The sequence below is a fragment of the Anarhichas minor genome, unplaced genomic scaffold (genome assembly GCF_050575085.1).
Source record: "Anarhichas minor isolate MPS153535 unplaced genomic scaffold, ASM5057508v1 ptg000023l, whole genome shotgun sequence".
In the NCBI taxonomy this organism is placed as follows: Eukaryota; Metazoa; Chordata; class Actinopteri; order Perciformes; family Anarhichadidae; genus Anarhichas; species Anarhichas minor.
Genome location: NW_027466469.1, coordinates 5825328 through 5841819, shown reverse-complemented (window position 1 = coordinate 5841819; position 16492 = coordinate 5825328). Strand labels below are relative to the sequence as shown.

Below are 16492 nucleotides of genomic sequence, written 5' to 3'. Positions count from 1 at the left end.
TATTATTCATTAAAATGTGATTATAAGTGTTCATTGTTTGCTTTAAGTGAAGTAAAGATACATTTACAACATTTTGTGTGTTTTACCATTTTATTAACTTTACGTAAAGCAAACAATGAGTAACTTATAATCACATTACGATGTATTATAACACTGGTTATAATGCATTATAAAAAGATCATAATATATTACTACTATGGGAATTATAATACAGTATGATCCTTGAAAAAAATAACGTCAGTGAGTGACCAGCAGTTATGAAGAATTATACTTTACCATATCATTTTAAATGTTTTATAGTGTGTTATGATTATTGTAATACAGCATTATTATTATTTATGAGTGCTTATAACTATGATTGTACAGTGCTATAAGCAGATTATAACACTTATAAGTATGTATATAATGTGAAGCAAGCACTCAGTCGCCGTTAACAGAAACGATAGCAATGCTGTTGATTGCTAACTCGAGAGTTTCTGACCTCCTACTGGAAAAAGTAATGGAACCTCAGGACTCTACTCCGACCTCATGAAGATGAATGTACAGGTTCATCCCTGTACATTCTTTTCCAGAAAACTCTCTTCAGCAGAGAGAAACTATGATGTGGGTAACCGTGAACCACTGGCTATCAAGCCATCCCTGGAGGAACGTGACCTGAGGAACTGAGAACGAGGTCAGGCGTGGGTGCAGGTACCTGAGGGCTTCCCACTGAACCGCCTTTTTGTCCCCGAGCCACTTCGGTCTCAGGTCATCCAATGGGGACACTCTTTGAAACTTATGTCATCCGGGTAGCGGTCGGAGTTTCATCCGTCAACGGTTCTGGTGGCCAGTTATAAGTAAACAGGTGAAAGAATATATTGCTAGTTGCCCATCGGAAAGGGCAACTAGATAACAAGATAAAGCGGCTGTGGATGGGAGCAGCAGAAAAACATATTTTAGCCACCTAATAAAATGCCCACCTGAAAATTCATAAAGTGTATGCACATTAGAATATTTTCACCGTTTAACCTTGTGATCAGAAAGCCCTTTACGATTGTGGAACTGAAGCAATTGTATTGCTGTCTTCAAAGGCACAGAAACAGTCATTTAACCTCGCGGAACACATGAGTTGCTGGTCTTCTGCTGTCTTCATTGGCTAGTTTGTTTGTGTTGTGTTATCGTTATCTGAACTGATATTGCGTCCACAGCAGCACATTGCTTAGTGCTCCATTATACACACACCTATGTCAGGTCACATGAGAAATTAGCATTTTGACGCTAACACATGCATTGCTCGACCAAAAGGTGAATGTTCCGATTTAATACAACTTTAATACAACTTCAAATAATTAACAAAAATAAATGAAATAATAACGGACCCAACCTTTAGTTATCATGATCGTCCCCATTAGTCTTAATAATGGATTTGATTTGGTTGTAACTGCCTGCGATGGTGGCTTTGCAGATCTTTTGTGACTGGTTCAGTAATTGCTGCGGCTCTTGTTTCCATGTGGGAGATATAGCTGAAATTCCTGAGAGTCCTGGAATTCTTACTCGGAGGCTTACGTGAGCAGTATTTCCTACTCAGCTTGTAATTACTCTTGATAACACGATAGGACATAAACGTTAGCTTGCACTCTACCTACACTATTACTACATTTACTTTTTTATGTATTACTCAAAACTAAAGATAAAATAGTCAATGACAGTTCATTTTTTTTATTCAAATTCTGACTTTTTTGAGTGTACACATGTGGTTCTCAGCTTTTAACTGTTGTTATAAATCTGTAGCAGAGCAAATTCCAACTAGCATGTGTTTGTTCAGCTAAAGCTCGATGATGAGCTTCCCTTCATCGTCGCTGCTGCTGGTGTCTTCTGTGTGGTCCTGGCAGCTTTGCACGGGCCTCACTCCACTGGTCAGACACTCGGGCGGCTGGAAGCCATTGAGCTGGCTGGACAAGAAAAAAGACTGGTATTTGTTGTAGTCATTTGGTGCCTCGTCCTTGGTGTCAGTATAATCATCAGGTTCTGGGAATTGAAAAGGCTCTGATGGCGGTGCGGCATTATTATCCAGCACATCATTGTTTGATGCGAGGGTTTCCCCCGTCGATCTAGCAGCAGCTCTACTGACTTGAACAGAATAAGAATCAGGCGAGACACTTGGGCTCTTGTGACTGCCTATTGTCAATTTATAATCTGTATGTCCTTGCTGCACAGGACTGATGTTACTCCGCTTTCTGTCCTGGTGTGGAAATGCTTGCGTTTGCTGAGTGCCGGACTTACTTTGCGTGAAAGCATTTTGTGTCTCTACTAATTGGGCCCGCGCTTTGATACGCTGACTCGAACTAGATTCACATGAGACCTGTTGGTTATGGATGCTGCTGTTTTCCCAGTGTTGTTGCGAGAAACAAAAGTTGTTCATATCCAACGGGAGCTGTGGAGAATTGAAAAGTCCGGTCTGACCGCCGCTGGCCGTTGAATTAAGGTCGCTCAGAGCTTGCTGAGGGCTCCGTGGAGGGTATTCAGACATTCCTGAGTGCGTCTGGGAAAGATGCTGAAGATGTTGCTCAGACAGCCAAGAGTGTTTGAAGGGATCCGCCTTGACCGCTCTGTCTTCTTCCTGTTAATAAGACAAGAATTTTACCATCATACTGCCACAATAATACAGCCATTGTCCCCCCTCTACTGAACCCTTCGCATTAGCTTCCTGCATTGCTCAAATACCACCAAGCTTAATGTGTCCAGCGAGTTATCAATAATGATAAAAACAAACATCACAGAGAAACTGATGCTCTTCTCCTGTTCCTGATGTGGTGATATATAAAATGATGCTATGTTTGAATTACTGGGATTTTGTTCATTGGAATTCTTGAGCAAATTTAGATTTGAAAATTATTAGCTTTGTATATTACTAGTAAATATATGTTTTTTTTTTTATATAATTGAACGATTTGGCTGTATCTCCGTGGCCCACTAGATTGGGCTCTAAGGACCACCAGTGGTTGAGAATAACTGCTCTATTAGAGGATCTGAGGTCCAAAATGTTGTACATTTTAAAATTACATTTTAAAAGGTTAGTTTTTCAAGATGGGTCCGGTGAGTTGGCCCCCGGTTGATAGTCACACCGGGAACAGCACGGCCCGTCCCTTCCTGCTGGGAGAGAGGACACAGCGACCGCTAATGCTGCGTTCGCACTTCAAGCGAAGCCCCGCGACATGAATCTACAAACAGATGGAAGTTAAGCTGATCTCAACTTTTTTTCAGAACTACAGTGACGCGGGGAAGCGACCATTGGCGACCATTGGATGGAACAGGATGAAACAAAAACATATGTTTTTGTTTCATCCTGTTCCATTGCCAATGCGGAAGTGTCTTTCACTTGCATTTCCTCAAATGGCCAGCAGGGAGAAGAAGTCAGATGGTATAGAAGTCTATGGAAAGATTACCCTACTTCTCTCGTCATTTATTACCTCAGTAAACATTGTAAACATGAGTTTATGGTCTCAATCTCTAGTTTCAAGTCTCCTTCAATACAGCATGATGTTCATTTAGTAAATTATGATCCATTTAGAGTCAAACAGACCATAAAGCAGGGTTTGCTTTAGGGCGGGTGTAACTGTCAAAGAGACATGTGTAATTGGGTATTCTATTGAGTTTATATGGTACCGTATGTGGTGCCTCAAGGTATCGTATTTCGTCATGTAACGTCGTAAAGTAACGGGCCACACCCAGAGTTGGCGTGGGCATTGTGGGTCGTTTGCTGGCACAGAAGCAGAGAGGAGTGAACGACCCCAGATTAAATTGATTCTGCACGTGGTCCAAGAGGTGCACACGGTAAAGTGTTAAGTTGTACATATATTCGTGTGTATTGTTGTTGACCTGCATTTATGTTTACATGTGTTGCATTTGTTGAGATTGTAGTTTATGTCATTATTAATGTGCTAATATGTGCTAGCAACGTGTGCTAGCAAATGTCTGTTTGGCAACGGACATTTGCCTGAGAGACTCCAGGAAGAGCTCGCAATTTATCTAAAAATGTTTATGTTTTGTTTGTAGTTTTCACGGTGTCTGAGGTAGAGAGAGAGAGAGAGAGAGAGAACGCGGCAAATAAAATTCATCAAAGACATCAGTACGAAGCGTCGCCATTTTTGTTGGACCAGTGTAGCTACAGCGGGTCTACCTTGTGATTGAAAAGTCACTACCAGAGCTCCAACACCATCCCTGAACAAATTGTTCAAACTGTACCGGGTCATGATTAGGACTGATAAGGGTTCAACACGTTAAACGCACAAGCTTAGACATTACAGGTTCTACGTACCGTAATACTTGGCTTTGACCTGAGAGTTCCCCACTATTCCAGCGCCTATGTAACTGCTGTCAGCTGTCCAAATTTTCTTTTGCCATAATAGATTGCCGATGTTTTCAACTTTGGCAAAAAGGCTCATGAAGCCTCATGATTTATACCTCGTTTGCCACCGCCTGTGGTTTCAGTGAAATACATCTCTGTCAAGCATATTTATTTTGTTGTGTAAATCTTTTCTCTTTCTCGAACCGCATTCTTCTCTGCTCGACGCACGTCTTGGGGACCATATATTTATCGTGCTGCAACTATTTCATGAGAAAAAAAACAGAAAAATTCCGGCTTGGTTGCCTCTTGGGCAAATATCTTTAAAAAAAAAAAAAAACATTTCAGAAACAAACGCATCACGGCTAAAACCTAAAACAGTCTGAATATATCTGGCTGCGGGGGGACTTGTGGAGAGTTTTAGAGTTTAAAAATAATTAAAAACAAAAAAAATTGAAAGAAAACTGGATGGAAAAGAGTCCTGTACATGTTGAGACATTCCTGTGCAATTTCACTTTTGCCTGTGTGTAGTTTGGAGTGTGTATACACACATGTGAGAGGGTTGGTGTGTGTGTTACCAGTAGTGAGGATCTAAGTTGACATGTTTGTGATTGGGCTGTACATCTTTTTAATGTGTGGAATGTATAAACATGCATCCAGTGAACATTGAATGGATTAATTCGATCTCACCTCTGACATATCTGTTAAAGGCGTGTATGTGCAGGTGAACTCGGCCTTGTCCCGCCGTCCCGGCACCCAGTCGGCCTCGCCTCCTCCGTTCTCGTCCTCCCCCTCCACGCGCTGAAGGTTTGTCCTCCAGGCCTCTTGGCTCGGCTTTGGCCTCCCGTCTGTGCCGTCTGTGCCGTCTGTGCCGTCTGTGCCGTCTGTGCCGTCCGGCCGCCCGGGGGCCCCTCCACGTCCCAGTGTCTCCTTCTGGGCCGCACATCCCTCCATAAGTCCTCGGGGAAGGAAAGAAACAACAGTTGTTTTCTTTAGAGCGGCGAGTCCACAGTGTCAATGCTTATCAGTCAGTTTGAACTAAAATGGAGATTACGCGGTTTATGTCAAAACCCTGCGTATAGAAACCGGTGGTTACATTGACGTTTGGGATAAAAGCCTAACCAAATAAATCATCACGATAAATTTAATTATACTAATGAATGTATTATTCTTGTCATTTTAACATTCATATTACCGGGCCTTCGACCACACTAAAAGAAAGCAGTGCATATTCATGCCATTCACATGGAGCAATGTGGATATCATGTGTCGTCTTTATGGAAAACAAATCTACTCTACTTCAGTAGCTCTTACATACAACAAACTTTCCAGCTGTCCATCTATATTCTAAAAGTTTTTACAGACGGGTTTATTCATATATTATTCATAGACTAGAGACTAATAGATTTATACATTGATTTATACATTTACAACATTCTATTCTGAAAAAACATGGTCTCAATTGATCAATTTATGATTTAATTCCCTCTGCAAAAAGCTTTGACTCTAATATGAATGAATTGTTAAACTGGCTTTGTCCTACGATTCATGTGATGGAAATGTATGGAAATTGGTAAATATTTTATAAGAGAATGTCTCATTTGCATACAATATAAATATAAATCTTGTAAACTTCCCTATTGTAAATATTCACCTGGGCTTTCGGGACAACCATAAACTTAGATTGTTGTATCTGAGGCAGAGGGAGGAGCTTTTCTGTGCTCCCCACAATGACCTTTTAACTTTGTTATTCTCTGTAATCTTTCATTTAAAGAGAGGGTCGAATGACACCGTCAAATACTGCAAGACCCCACAGTTCTCTGAGAAAGTCTGGGGGCAGTTACTGTCACAGTAACAAGGACAGTAATGAGCCAAATTAAAGCCACGTGCACTGAGAGTTGTCCTCAGGATTTCATTCTGCAAATGGAGAGATTTTTAAGCAAACTGTCATTTGTCTATTATTAAAATTCCCCATAGTGCGTTTAATTTCCCGACCTCCACATCAAGTTTTGGTAATTCTGCAGTACACATAACTGGGTTAAGACGAGGCCTCCATGCTGCAAAACCACTGATCACATGCTGCCACCTTGTGGGTAAAACTGCTTCCTGACTTGACTTCCTGACTTGCAAATCCAGTGCAGTCTGCACACAAGTATTAGATCAGACACATTGATGTTGTGTTTTCTCTCTTCATTTGAGGCTGTTCACATCCGCACCAGATGAACAGTATTTGTAATCCTTTTTACACCTCAATGTTTTGAGCAAATTATGATCAAACATTTATTTTTTTTGCTTTTGATTTACTTGAGGCCATGAGGCAAAAATGGGCCACGGCCCCTGAAGAGACCTCCACCACAACCTTCTCTCTGTACATTGTATCCTCTCACTCTCAAATAGAATAGAACTGTAGGAATATGCACCATATCAACACCATATAAACATAATGAAGATATTAAAACTTGTCACGAAACATTTTGAAATTACAGAAGACGTCATTAAAGCTGGGGTTGGTAATGATGAGAAACTAGCAAGAGTTTGCTACATTTGAAAAATGATCTGACCTGTAAACTCAGCCCAGTGTTGCCGACTCTTTTCCAATAAAAGTAGCTAGCAGCACTAGCTCCAAAGGTTTTTAAATCCAACCAGAAATCGCCATGTCGGCAACACTGACAGCCCGTCCCTTCAGGCCTCCCTCCATAGACACTCACCCAAAATTGTCATAATGAAGGTAAACAACCAACATGGCTACTGTTAGTACTCATAGCTGTCAAGCTGGCAGCTTGTTGCAGGCAGGTATGTCTAGGCCCAAATACAATGATTGGATGGGCTTAGTCCTGCAAAAGCCACAGAAACAGGATTTTTTAATCAGAGCATTTGGTTGATTGATTGCCATCGGGATGTAAAGAGAATTTATTTGTAAAGTGTTTTTGAAGAAGATTGCCAACCCTTGCTTCAAATACCAATATTACCATACAAGGAGAGTGAACCCGGGACTTTAGGGGCCTTTGGGGGCCTGTAGACCTTGCTTATTGCCCTCAGTCTGGTCTTCAGCAGTGGAACACACCATCGTTGGAATGAGGTCTTACTCTCTGTTTAGGGTTATATTTCTACATTGTCGCAGAATCTGGGGACTGTACAAAAAAGTCCTGAACTTTTCACCTAATATGGATGTGAACCCTATCAAACAACCTTCATAGTCAATTATAAAATGAATAAGCACAAAGGTGCTCAATTCGATATTCAAAGCATTGATACAGCAGGAATATGGATATGCTCCGAATTTTGTATTGAGCACCTTTAAATCCAATATTCTGGTTTACAAATTGACAAATTCATGCACTGCACTGTACATCATTCACATTATACCCAATATGAATACTTAATACAATCAAAATAGTCATATGTACCTGCAGTATGGCTCTGAATACTTGTAAGCACAGCTGAAGTGTCTTTGGGTCTTTCTACCTGGATGTTAGAAGACACTGACATAAACTGAGCGAGTTGTTTTTCTGAATGGGTTGAGCTGATTACATCCTGAGTCACTTCCTGTAAAGGGGCCGAATCGTCTGAAGGTCCCACCCTGTCACATCCCATGTTTGCATGTTTAGATGAATCCGGAGCCTCTGATAATGTAGTTTCCATTAGATTAGTGCAGTAGATGGACGTGTGTGGGTTCAACTGTCTGAAAAAATTGCATTTATTGATGGAAAATGAAGACACTGACCCAGGAGGTTCATCAACACATGAAGCACCGGAGGCCTGAACGAGTGCAACCTGCAGAGGGGGGTAGGTTTCCTCGCTTTCTGGCCTGCTGCTTTTGCATGCAGAGGCTTCGCCTGTTGCTCTCATTGTTCCTACACAACATGGAGCTGCTTGATTTTGAAGTTTGCTTTCTTTGCCCAGTCTTTCACTATTATACTGATTTACTGTGCTCGGAGAGAGAGGGGTCTCGCTGAACTTGTGTTGGCCAGAGAGAGTTTGAGAGATTAATCCACCTTGGCTGACCCTCCTGTTCGGCAAAAGTTGCTCCTCAGCACAACGGTTCAGAGAAAGGGTTTGCTCCTGCTCATAGGTTTGGCTCCTTCCTGACTCTAAACCTTTAAGCGAAGCAGCAGTTGACATAACATCACCCGTACAGCTCTGAGTCACAGTGACCGTGTTTACATGACCGTGTTTGTGTGGGCGTGTATATCCAGCTGATTCTGTAGCCTGAGTGGAATCATGGAGTTCGGTCAGGTGGAGAATTGGCTCTACCGTCCCAAATTGTGCAGACAGCGGAGGTTTTATTCTCTTTTGGTCAAGTGTGAGTGAAGACTCACTTTGGTACAACCCCTGTTGATGTCCTGGCTGTTGATGGCCCCTTCCATCATTACTACTTTCAATTGCGACAGAGCTTTGCATGGTGTTCTGGATTCCTTCCACGTCACGCCTCTGCGAGACAACACTACCTGCTTGCCTCTCGATCTGGGGTTCAATGAGAGCCAGCTGCTCATCAGATATGATCTGAAAGCAGATCTGGAGGTCTGCCGTGTGAACTTGAAACACGTTCTGGGCATCTGGCTGCATCTGGTCAAACGGTACAATGTGATAAGGTACGACTGGGGTGACGTGTGCGCTGTTTAAAGGGTCTGATGCTGGCGAGAGTTGTGTGCGCGGGTTTGGGTTAGGTTGACCTTGTGCAAAAGCCGTAGTGACAGCCGCAGGTGACGGATTGTTTGCTGTGGCAATGGTAGGTGCAACAGGGAAGTGCGGAACCGTGGGTGAAACAGGTAACTGCAAAGGCTCTGAGCCCGCTCCAGATTGCGAGGGCTGTAATGAAGTGCTGCATAATCCTGCTCTATCATTTTGCAGGCAGGTTGTGGTTATTGTGGTTGCTGAAAATTGCCTGTGCACGACAGCACAACAAGATGTTGCATCTGGATTCAGTCTTGGCGTTTCAGCCCGACAAAGGGTCGTGGCTGTGCAAGGCGAGGGGTGCTGGTCTTGTGTGGAACTGAAAGCATTTGCCTTTTTAATATCACAAGTCAACGGTGAGGTGACGGGAACGTCAAATTTCTTTTCGCAAGTTTTGAGCGAGAGTGAGGTTATCTCTGTGAGAGGAGATGACAGAGCAGAGGTGATAGTGCGACCACCAGTTCCTGGCAGTTTATCCACAGCACGTGGAGAAGTATTTGAATCCGGTTCAGCGGCATTAGGTAACTTTAGCTGATACTTGGGCAGAAAGCTGGCCTTGGCAGGTGAGCAGCTGACAGACGGTGTATTTGCATTGATTATGCACGTTGGGAAGAGAGCTGCTGTGAGCTGAGTATGTTTCTGATTTTTCTGGAGGTTGATGTAACTGAGTTTTGTATCCTGCTGTGGCGCACTGCCAGTGACAGAGGGACGGGGATGGGTCGGTGTGTTTGGATTGGTTTCCATCTCCAGAGGGAAAATTATTTTCTCATCAGTTTTCTGTTTTTTCCTGTCTGAGGGAACATGGGCTCCACACAGCTGCAAGGTGGAGTCAGTATGTTTTTCTCCATAAACAGTTCTCCTTGCTTCTGCTCTGCTCATGCTGTCTGTTTGGTGGCTAACCAATGATCCAACTGAAGATAATGGCAGCACTGACAAAGACAGGTTTCTCAGAAGTGGAGTCTTGAGAGAGCTGCATGATGTGTGAAGCTGGCCAGCTTTGACATTCAAATCCACAGCAGAGAGGGATAGTTTGGCAGGGGGGCAGCCTGGTTGGCACGCTGTTGCACTGCTGCTTGAGAAGTTCATTGTTATTGCCGTCTCCTTCTGAACTGCTGATGACCTTTTCGGCAGGCCCTGAACAACCTCGTGCTCTGGGTTTGCCGGACATTTCCTGCCTTTGCTGACACCATCATCGCCGTTCTTCTCGGCATTGTAGAGCTTCTTAAATGTCCCTCCCCCGTACATATACCACTTATCGTAGGCAAACTTTTGTGTTTTCTTCCTCCGGAACTTTCTGTTGCTTGGCTCTCCAGAAATGTCACCGCCATCCCCTTCGCAGCTGAGGCTGCTGGCGCACGCCTCCTCCACAGATGCATTTGCAAAGAGACCGTCTGTTGCGTGGTTGCCGTCTACGGCTGTCTGCCGGACCAATGGGCGGTGGGCGGATGAATGTTGGTTTACAGGCTTCATTGCGAAACCTGTTGGATTGATCTGGCCAGAGCTTCCCCTCCGGGCAAGTGTTACATAATCGCTCTGAAAGGAAGAGGTTGGGCTGCTCCTCTCATGCTGCAGGAGGGTAACACTGAAAGGGAGGGAGTTGCTGCGGGTTAAGGGGGCATGCTCCATGGTGTTGGATCGCTGAGTGGGCACAGAGCTGTAGAAGTCGGGGTTCCTGCTTCTTTGTAACCCAACATTGGGAGCCTTACCGATCCTCATATCAAAATGAAAGGAGTCCTTGTACGTGTACGGCATGGGGAGGTCAATGCTACCCTGCTTTGACAGAACTGTCTTCCGCGGCCTTACATGCTCTAGCTGTTTGTCCTCCACAACAGCTGTATTCTCTGAAATCAGCTTAGATATGCGCTCCTCCAGCGTCTTCTGCTCCTGCTCCCTTGCAGTGCATCTAGGTTCTTGTCCACCTTGGCCTGGACCGGAAGGTATTTGTGGGTTGGCGGTTTCTGAAAGATGCTCCTTGGTAGATTCGGTGAGGGAATCCATACTGTGGTCGTGTAAAACGCTGCCGGGGCTCGGGTAGTGGTCACTGCTCTCGCTGAAGCCTGAGTCTGTGCTCTCGTGGCTCTGCGATTTCCCTCGGGAAACAGAGCTCTCCCACTGCTTGGAGAACAGAGTGGCTTCTTGCCTCTGAAGGGGAAGATGTCGACCGGCAGTCAACGGAGGTTTTTCGTTTTCCATCCTCTGTTTTTGTACTTCCTTCACCTTTGCTTCCATCTCATTTACTTCCGTCCTCTGACCTGCAAGGGTCAACGCATTCTGCTCACTCACAGAACCTTGTGACTTTACAGAATAGACCTTTGCAGTACTGGCTGGACAGGTGATCTCATCAGTAGGTAGTGTGGCTTCCTTGTCCATGCTGCCCGAATCCTCGCTGCGCTCATCCAAAGACAAACTGGAGGTACAGGTCTCTCTGGAGCCGGACATGCTGTCCAGGCTGCTCGGCTCTGATTCAGACGAGAGGCGGGCATGAGCCTGTGTACGCTTATGTTTATAGAGGTTGCTCTGAGTCTTGAAAGAAACTCCACAAGTGATGCAGGGATAAGGCCGCTCCCCGGTGTGGCAGCGGAGATGCTTCTCCAGCACGCTGGGCTTCATACAGTCCCGTCCACAGTGAGGACACACGTGCTTTCCTGCCGACTTGGGTCTGACTGCAGGAAGAGCAGCTGCCAGACTCAGTCCCGGCTGAGACTGCAATCCACCAGCAATATGGAGTGTCAGGAAGGGGAGCGTCTCCTTGGAGTAAAGCGGCGGCATTGCCAGATGGAGTGTGGCTGTATCCCGGGCGGTCGCTGGAGGCAAGAGGGGGTAAGGCTGCGCTGGTAGAGCGGGCACCGTGTGGATGTAAACAGCTGTCAGCGGGGCCTGGATGTCCATCCTTTTCTCTGTCTGCGCTGCGACGGAGCTGATGTGCACTGGAGCACTCACCAATCCCGGCTTGCCAGTCTCCATGGTAACCCTGCTGCTGTCGTGATGTACCAGTGCCAGGTCTCTAATTACCTGTAAGATAGGAACAGTTTGCATTAGACCTCTGCTTTGCCTCAGATCAAACAGGGCCGATCCATCTATTTTAAGCGGGGATGTTTTACAGGTCTTGCTCTTAACCCAGTGGAACAGAAAAAAAGGAGCATGCACTGAAGCTGTTCATGATGACAGATATGCAGTACCCTTTTGGGCAGATGGCTACTTAATACAGTCTGGATGTCTTGCATGTTGATCAAATCCAGGGAGATATGGTTTGCAATGACTCTACAGCACGACAATAAATGATATATCTTAAAAGCCTCTCAGAGAAAAGCAGTGAATCTCTGCTATGTGTCAAGAGCAGGTGGTGAGGAATACAACTCTGAAGATATGGTGCAGGCAGTGGAAATACACACACATGGATGAAATTGTGTATAAAGAGTGGAGAGAAATGGGGAATGATGTAGGAGAGTGACTCACATCAGGGAGTAAGAGCAGATGTATTCTTATCAGAGGCTTTTATCTCCCAAAATGAAATGTGTCTGCTGACATTAGCGGTTGCCTCTTTCACCAGGCTGCGCAAATGAAATGGCACACCCTTGATGTTCACAGTGGCATGTGGCAGCTTTGTCTCCCGTCAGAATGTCACATTTGTACAGTAATGCAATTGGAGCGTAAAGTGAAAAGAGGAAACAGCCTGTATTATTTCAAGCAAATTTCATTTCCTGTTGCTGTGATGCTGCTTGTCCATGTATGTTCTACTTGATTTTGCAGAATTCACCCACAGAGGAGCAATTTGTACGGTGCTTTGCTAGTTGTGCAGCAAAGAGCACTAGCGACTTTTTGTGGTGCCGTGAACTGAGGAAAAGTTTGTCTCTGTTCATGTTTGAGTAAAAACGAGGAGCAATGTAAGTGTATTTCTCAAGAATTATCAACTTAAGTACTACCCTCTTACTGTAATGTGCTTTCACTTCCTTTCAGATATGTTATTATGTCATATTGTCACACATGCTGCAACTCCATAAAGACATAGGACTGTAATGTGGACCTTTTAATAGAGATGCACTGATCTGACTTTTTTAGTTCCGATAGCGAAACGTGAGCTTTTGGTAAAACACTGATACCGAGCACAGATCCGATACCTGTGTTTAGTTAAGAAGCTGTATCGCTTTCCTTACTTTGCAAAATAAAATGTAACAAATAAATACTTTGATATAAAGTTACTCATTGTTTTTTATTATTAAAATGATAAATGGCACTAGCAACTTGGTAAAATATCTTTGAAATTAACAATTCAAGTGTAAACCTTTTTGATGCAGCCCCAACTTGGTCAAAAATTACACCAAAATTTTAATTCCAGTATATATTGTATAGTATATAAACAAGGAAATGAACTGAATAGATCAGCCCCATTGTCATGATACCCTATCCAGCTGTTTGAGGCACTATCGGCCCGATATCGGTATCATCCCTACTTTTTAATTAGTCAAAGGGATGTTTTATTTTACAAGCACTTGGGTTTAAAAAAGGTCAAACTGTACAGAAAACCTGCTTGTAGTAAGAACAAGCATCAGCAAAAATTGGTGGAGTGAAAATGTAAACATGGGGAAGACGAGGGGATGTTTGAGAAGAGGAAATTGGTGTTGCCATCACAGATTGTAAGAATAACAGAACGAGGATCCAGAACATTCCCAAAGTAAGATGCAACAGAACACTGTATCAAACCATCCTACAGAAGCCACTTACCTTTCCTACTTTGTACTTCACTCAGCAACAATCGTCCAGCTGAGAAAGCCTCCTCCACTGAACAAGCCCCGTCCTCGGTGCACGTTTCAATCTGTTCTGTCATCCGGGCAAGTGACAATCCCTCACAGCTCTTTCACGTGAACTGTTTCTTGTTGAGGAAGCGGAACAAATGCAAATGAGAGAGAAGATGCACTATGAAAGTGACGAGGCAGAGGGGAGGAGAGGGAGGGAGAAGGGCTGGCTGGCTGGGTGGGTGTGTAGCTGTCAAACAAAGACTTCCGGAGGACAAGTTGAAAACATAGATTAGACAGAGAGATGAGCATACATGGAAGGATTTCAGGCTAATACAGAGTGTTGGTGCAGAAGTGAAAGCAACTGTTGGAAGAGGAAGTGCAGTGACGGAGGCGAGCTTACCTACAGCACTCACGCTGGCTGACTGACTGACTTCACCATCAACAGTTCGAGGCTCACTTATATAGGCCTACTTGCTCCCCCACCTACCTACTTCCACCCACACACTGTATTTCATACACCCACAAGGACCAGGGTGCAGCAAATCTAATGCTGATGCACTGCTCTCACTCTCTCAGGCGGAGAACAAATGGATGAGTTGTGAGTGGCTGGAGTGAATTTCCCACCTCCAACCACAGCCCCCAGTACAGCATGTATCATTCTGCAGAGGGTACACCAGTTCACACCACACATGCTTATACAGTAGTGTGGTTTTTCTGACATCATAACATCTTACTGCGAATTCGGTGCAGATAAGAAACAGAAAACCGATTTTATTGCTCCGTTTCAAACTCAGGAATCTGGCAAATCCTGAGGAATCCAGATCATGGTTATTCTTGGCAGCAGTTTTCTTCAACCTGTCGCTGGTAAACACAATGTCAACAGACCGATCATTGCTATTTTTTTATTAACAGCTCACGGTGGCATAAAAAGACAAATGCAACACATCATTTCTCACGTACACACACTTTTTGTCCACATAGTCAGGCCACCTAATGGCCAATGTAAGTGCCAGTGACACCCTTGGGACATCAGTATGTGTCTGGACAGCATGAGTGGTACATTACACATTGTATGTGGACTCATGTGGCCCGTTATAGATAGCATTATGCTGTTGGCATAACTACACCGTGACTGCGTTGGATAACATTTTTAAACCTGTATTAATTGATATTTTTGACACTTGATGGCAGCACAACAAGATGTAAACATACAATTCATACTTTAATATATCTGTATACAACAATGACATATTATCACCGTACAAAGTTGATACGGCTAATGTGTTAGCAAACATTTGCCAGCTCACTTCCAGCAGGTACGAAGTAACGTTCTCCACTGACTCCTGAAACTCATCAGTAGCTGCAATCTTAATTTTGCTATTTGTATGCTGTTGGTTTTAAGTCTGTTTGGTCTTTTATGTAAACGTTTTTATGCTGCACTCGTGGCTATGAAAGAGATTTTAAACCTCAATGAGAAATAGTCCTGGAAAAATAATGAAAAAAAAAAAAAAAAAAAACTAAATTAGAATTATAGAAAATGAGGCAAACAGCGAGCTGCCGGTTCTAACGGTCCCTCCACCTCACTTGCTCCATAGATGGTCAAGCTAACTAGCCAGCCCTCTCTTCCTGGATCTGATTGGTTGCAAATGCCAACTGCTGAACCTTTTAATACAAAACGATTGGCTATAGATGCTTTAAGTTCATTTCATTTTCTTTTAAATGTGAATATATGAAAAATTCCAAAGATAGTCCTACTCTCAATGTATCGCTCTACGCTCTAATGTAAGTGATGTTTTCAAAGCTGGGATCTTTTAAGAACAGTATGTCATCGTGCGGGATCCACTGTGCAATCATCAGATGACATCTGCTGAAACAAAACAAATACTTTTTATATCATTCCGCTGCTGCTGACTCTAGCTGGTCTCCAAGGCAACTGCAGGCCCGATCCAGAGCATGCTTTGTGTTGACATGGTAACAAGACACCTCCTACCACGCATGTTTTCTCCCACAGCTCACAGTCCTGCAGGGTGGAGGCATAGTTTCAGGCATGATGGTGGAGACTGACTCAGATGAAATGTTTTCTCAATCACAGTATGTGTATAGTCTCTATGGATTCGCACAGATGTCCTCTCCAAAACAGTCAGCAGGCGTTTAATGTTGTTGATATTTTGGCCTTGTTACTCCGGTTACTAAGATAACGGGGGTTGAGTCCAGTTTTACAGCTGATGCTCTGCAGTGACCAGAGAGCAAGAAAATGCTTTATTCTACTCCTCCTGGTCTCTCAGAAGCCTCTGAACCGTTTATTGCAGTTATTTAGACATTTATCCATGTGGATAAATTGGTTGGTGTATTTTATTTTTTGCCATGAAGTAAAATTGTCAGAGACATGTCGACATGATCCCTGTAGTCACAAATAGGCCTACATCTCAAACGATGCTCAAAAAGCTCATGGGATCATGCAAGAACAACTAAAGCACATCTTTAGTCACTTGGGACAAACAGTTCCTCGCCCTTAACTCTCAAAATATGACTTCATTTTGTGAGGACTGTGAAGTTGCCTGAGTCTACACACTTGCACATGAAATGACAGATGTGTCGTTTGCATAGGCCCATCTCTCTAACAGGCTAAGCCGCCATCATCCATCTGCATGTGTTACACTCCATTTCGTTCTTCTTTTGCCAGCACATGAAGCGATGAGCCACATTGCAGGAAGTGGCAACTGAGAGACTGCGTGTGGGTGGGTGCTGAATTGCTGGA

The 16492-nt window shown here is 43.9% G+C and overlaps 1 protein-coding gene across 1 annotated transcript; it reads right to left on the bottom strand.

Moving 5' to 3' along the window:
- Positions 1-1285: 1285 nt before the first annotated feature.
- On the bottom strand, positions 1286-13857 carry LOC142955230 (uncharacterized). The gene is made up of 4 exons (XM_076096699.1): positions 13721-13857; positions 7732-12010; positions 5015-5283; positions 1286-2599 (listed from the first exon to the last, which is right to left on the bottom strand). The coding sequence occupies exons 2-4, from the start codon at positions 11960-11962 to the stop codon at positions 1805-1807; spliced, it is 5295 nt and encodes a 1764-aa protein (XP_075952814.1). The 5' UTR covers positions 11963-12010; positions 13721-13857; the 3' UTR covers positions 1286-1804.
- Between the last annotated feature and the right edge of the window lie 2635 nt (positions 13858-16492).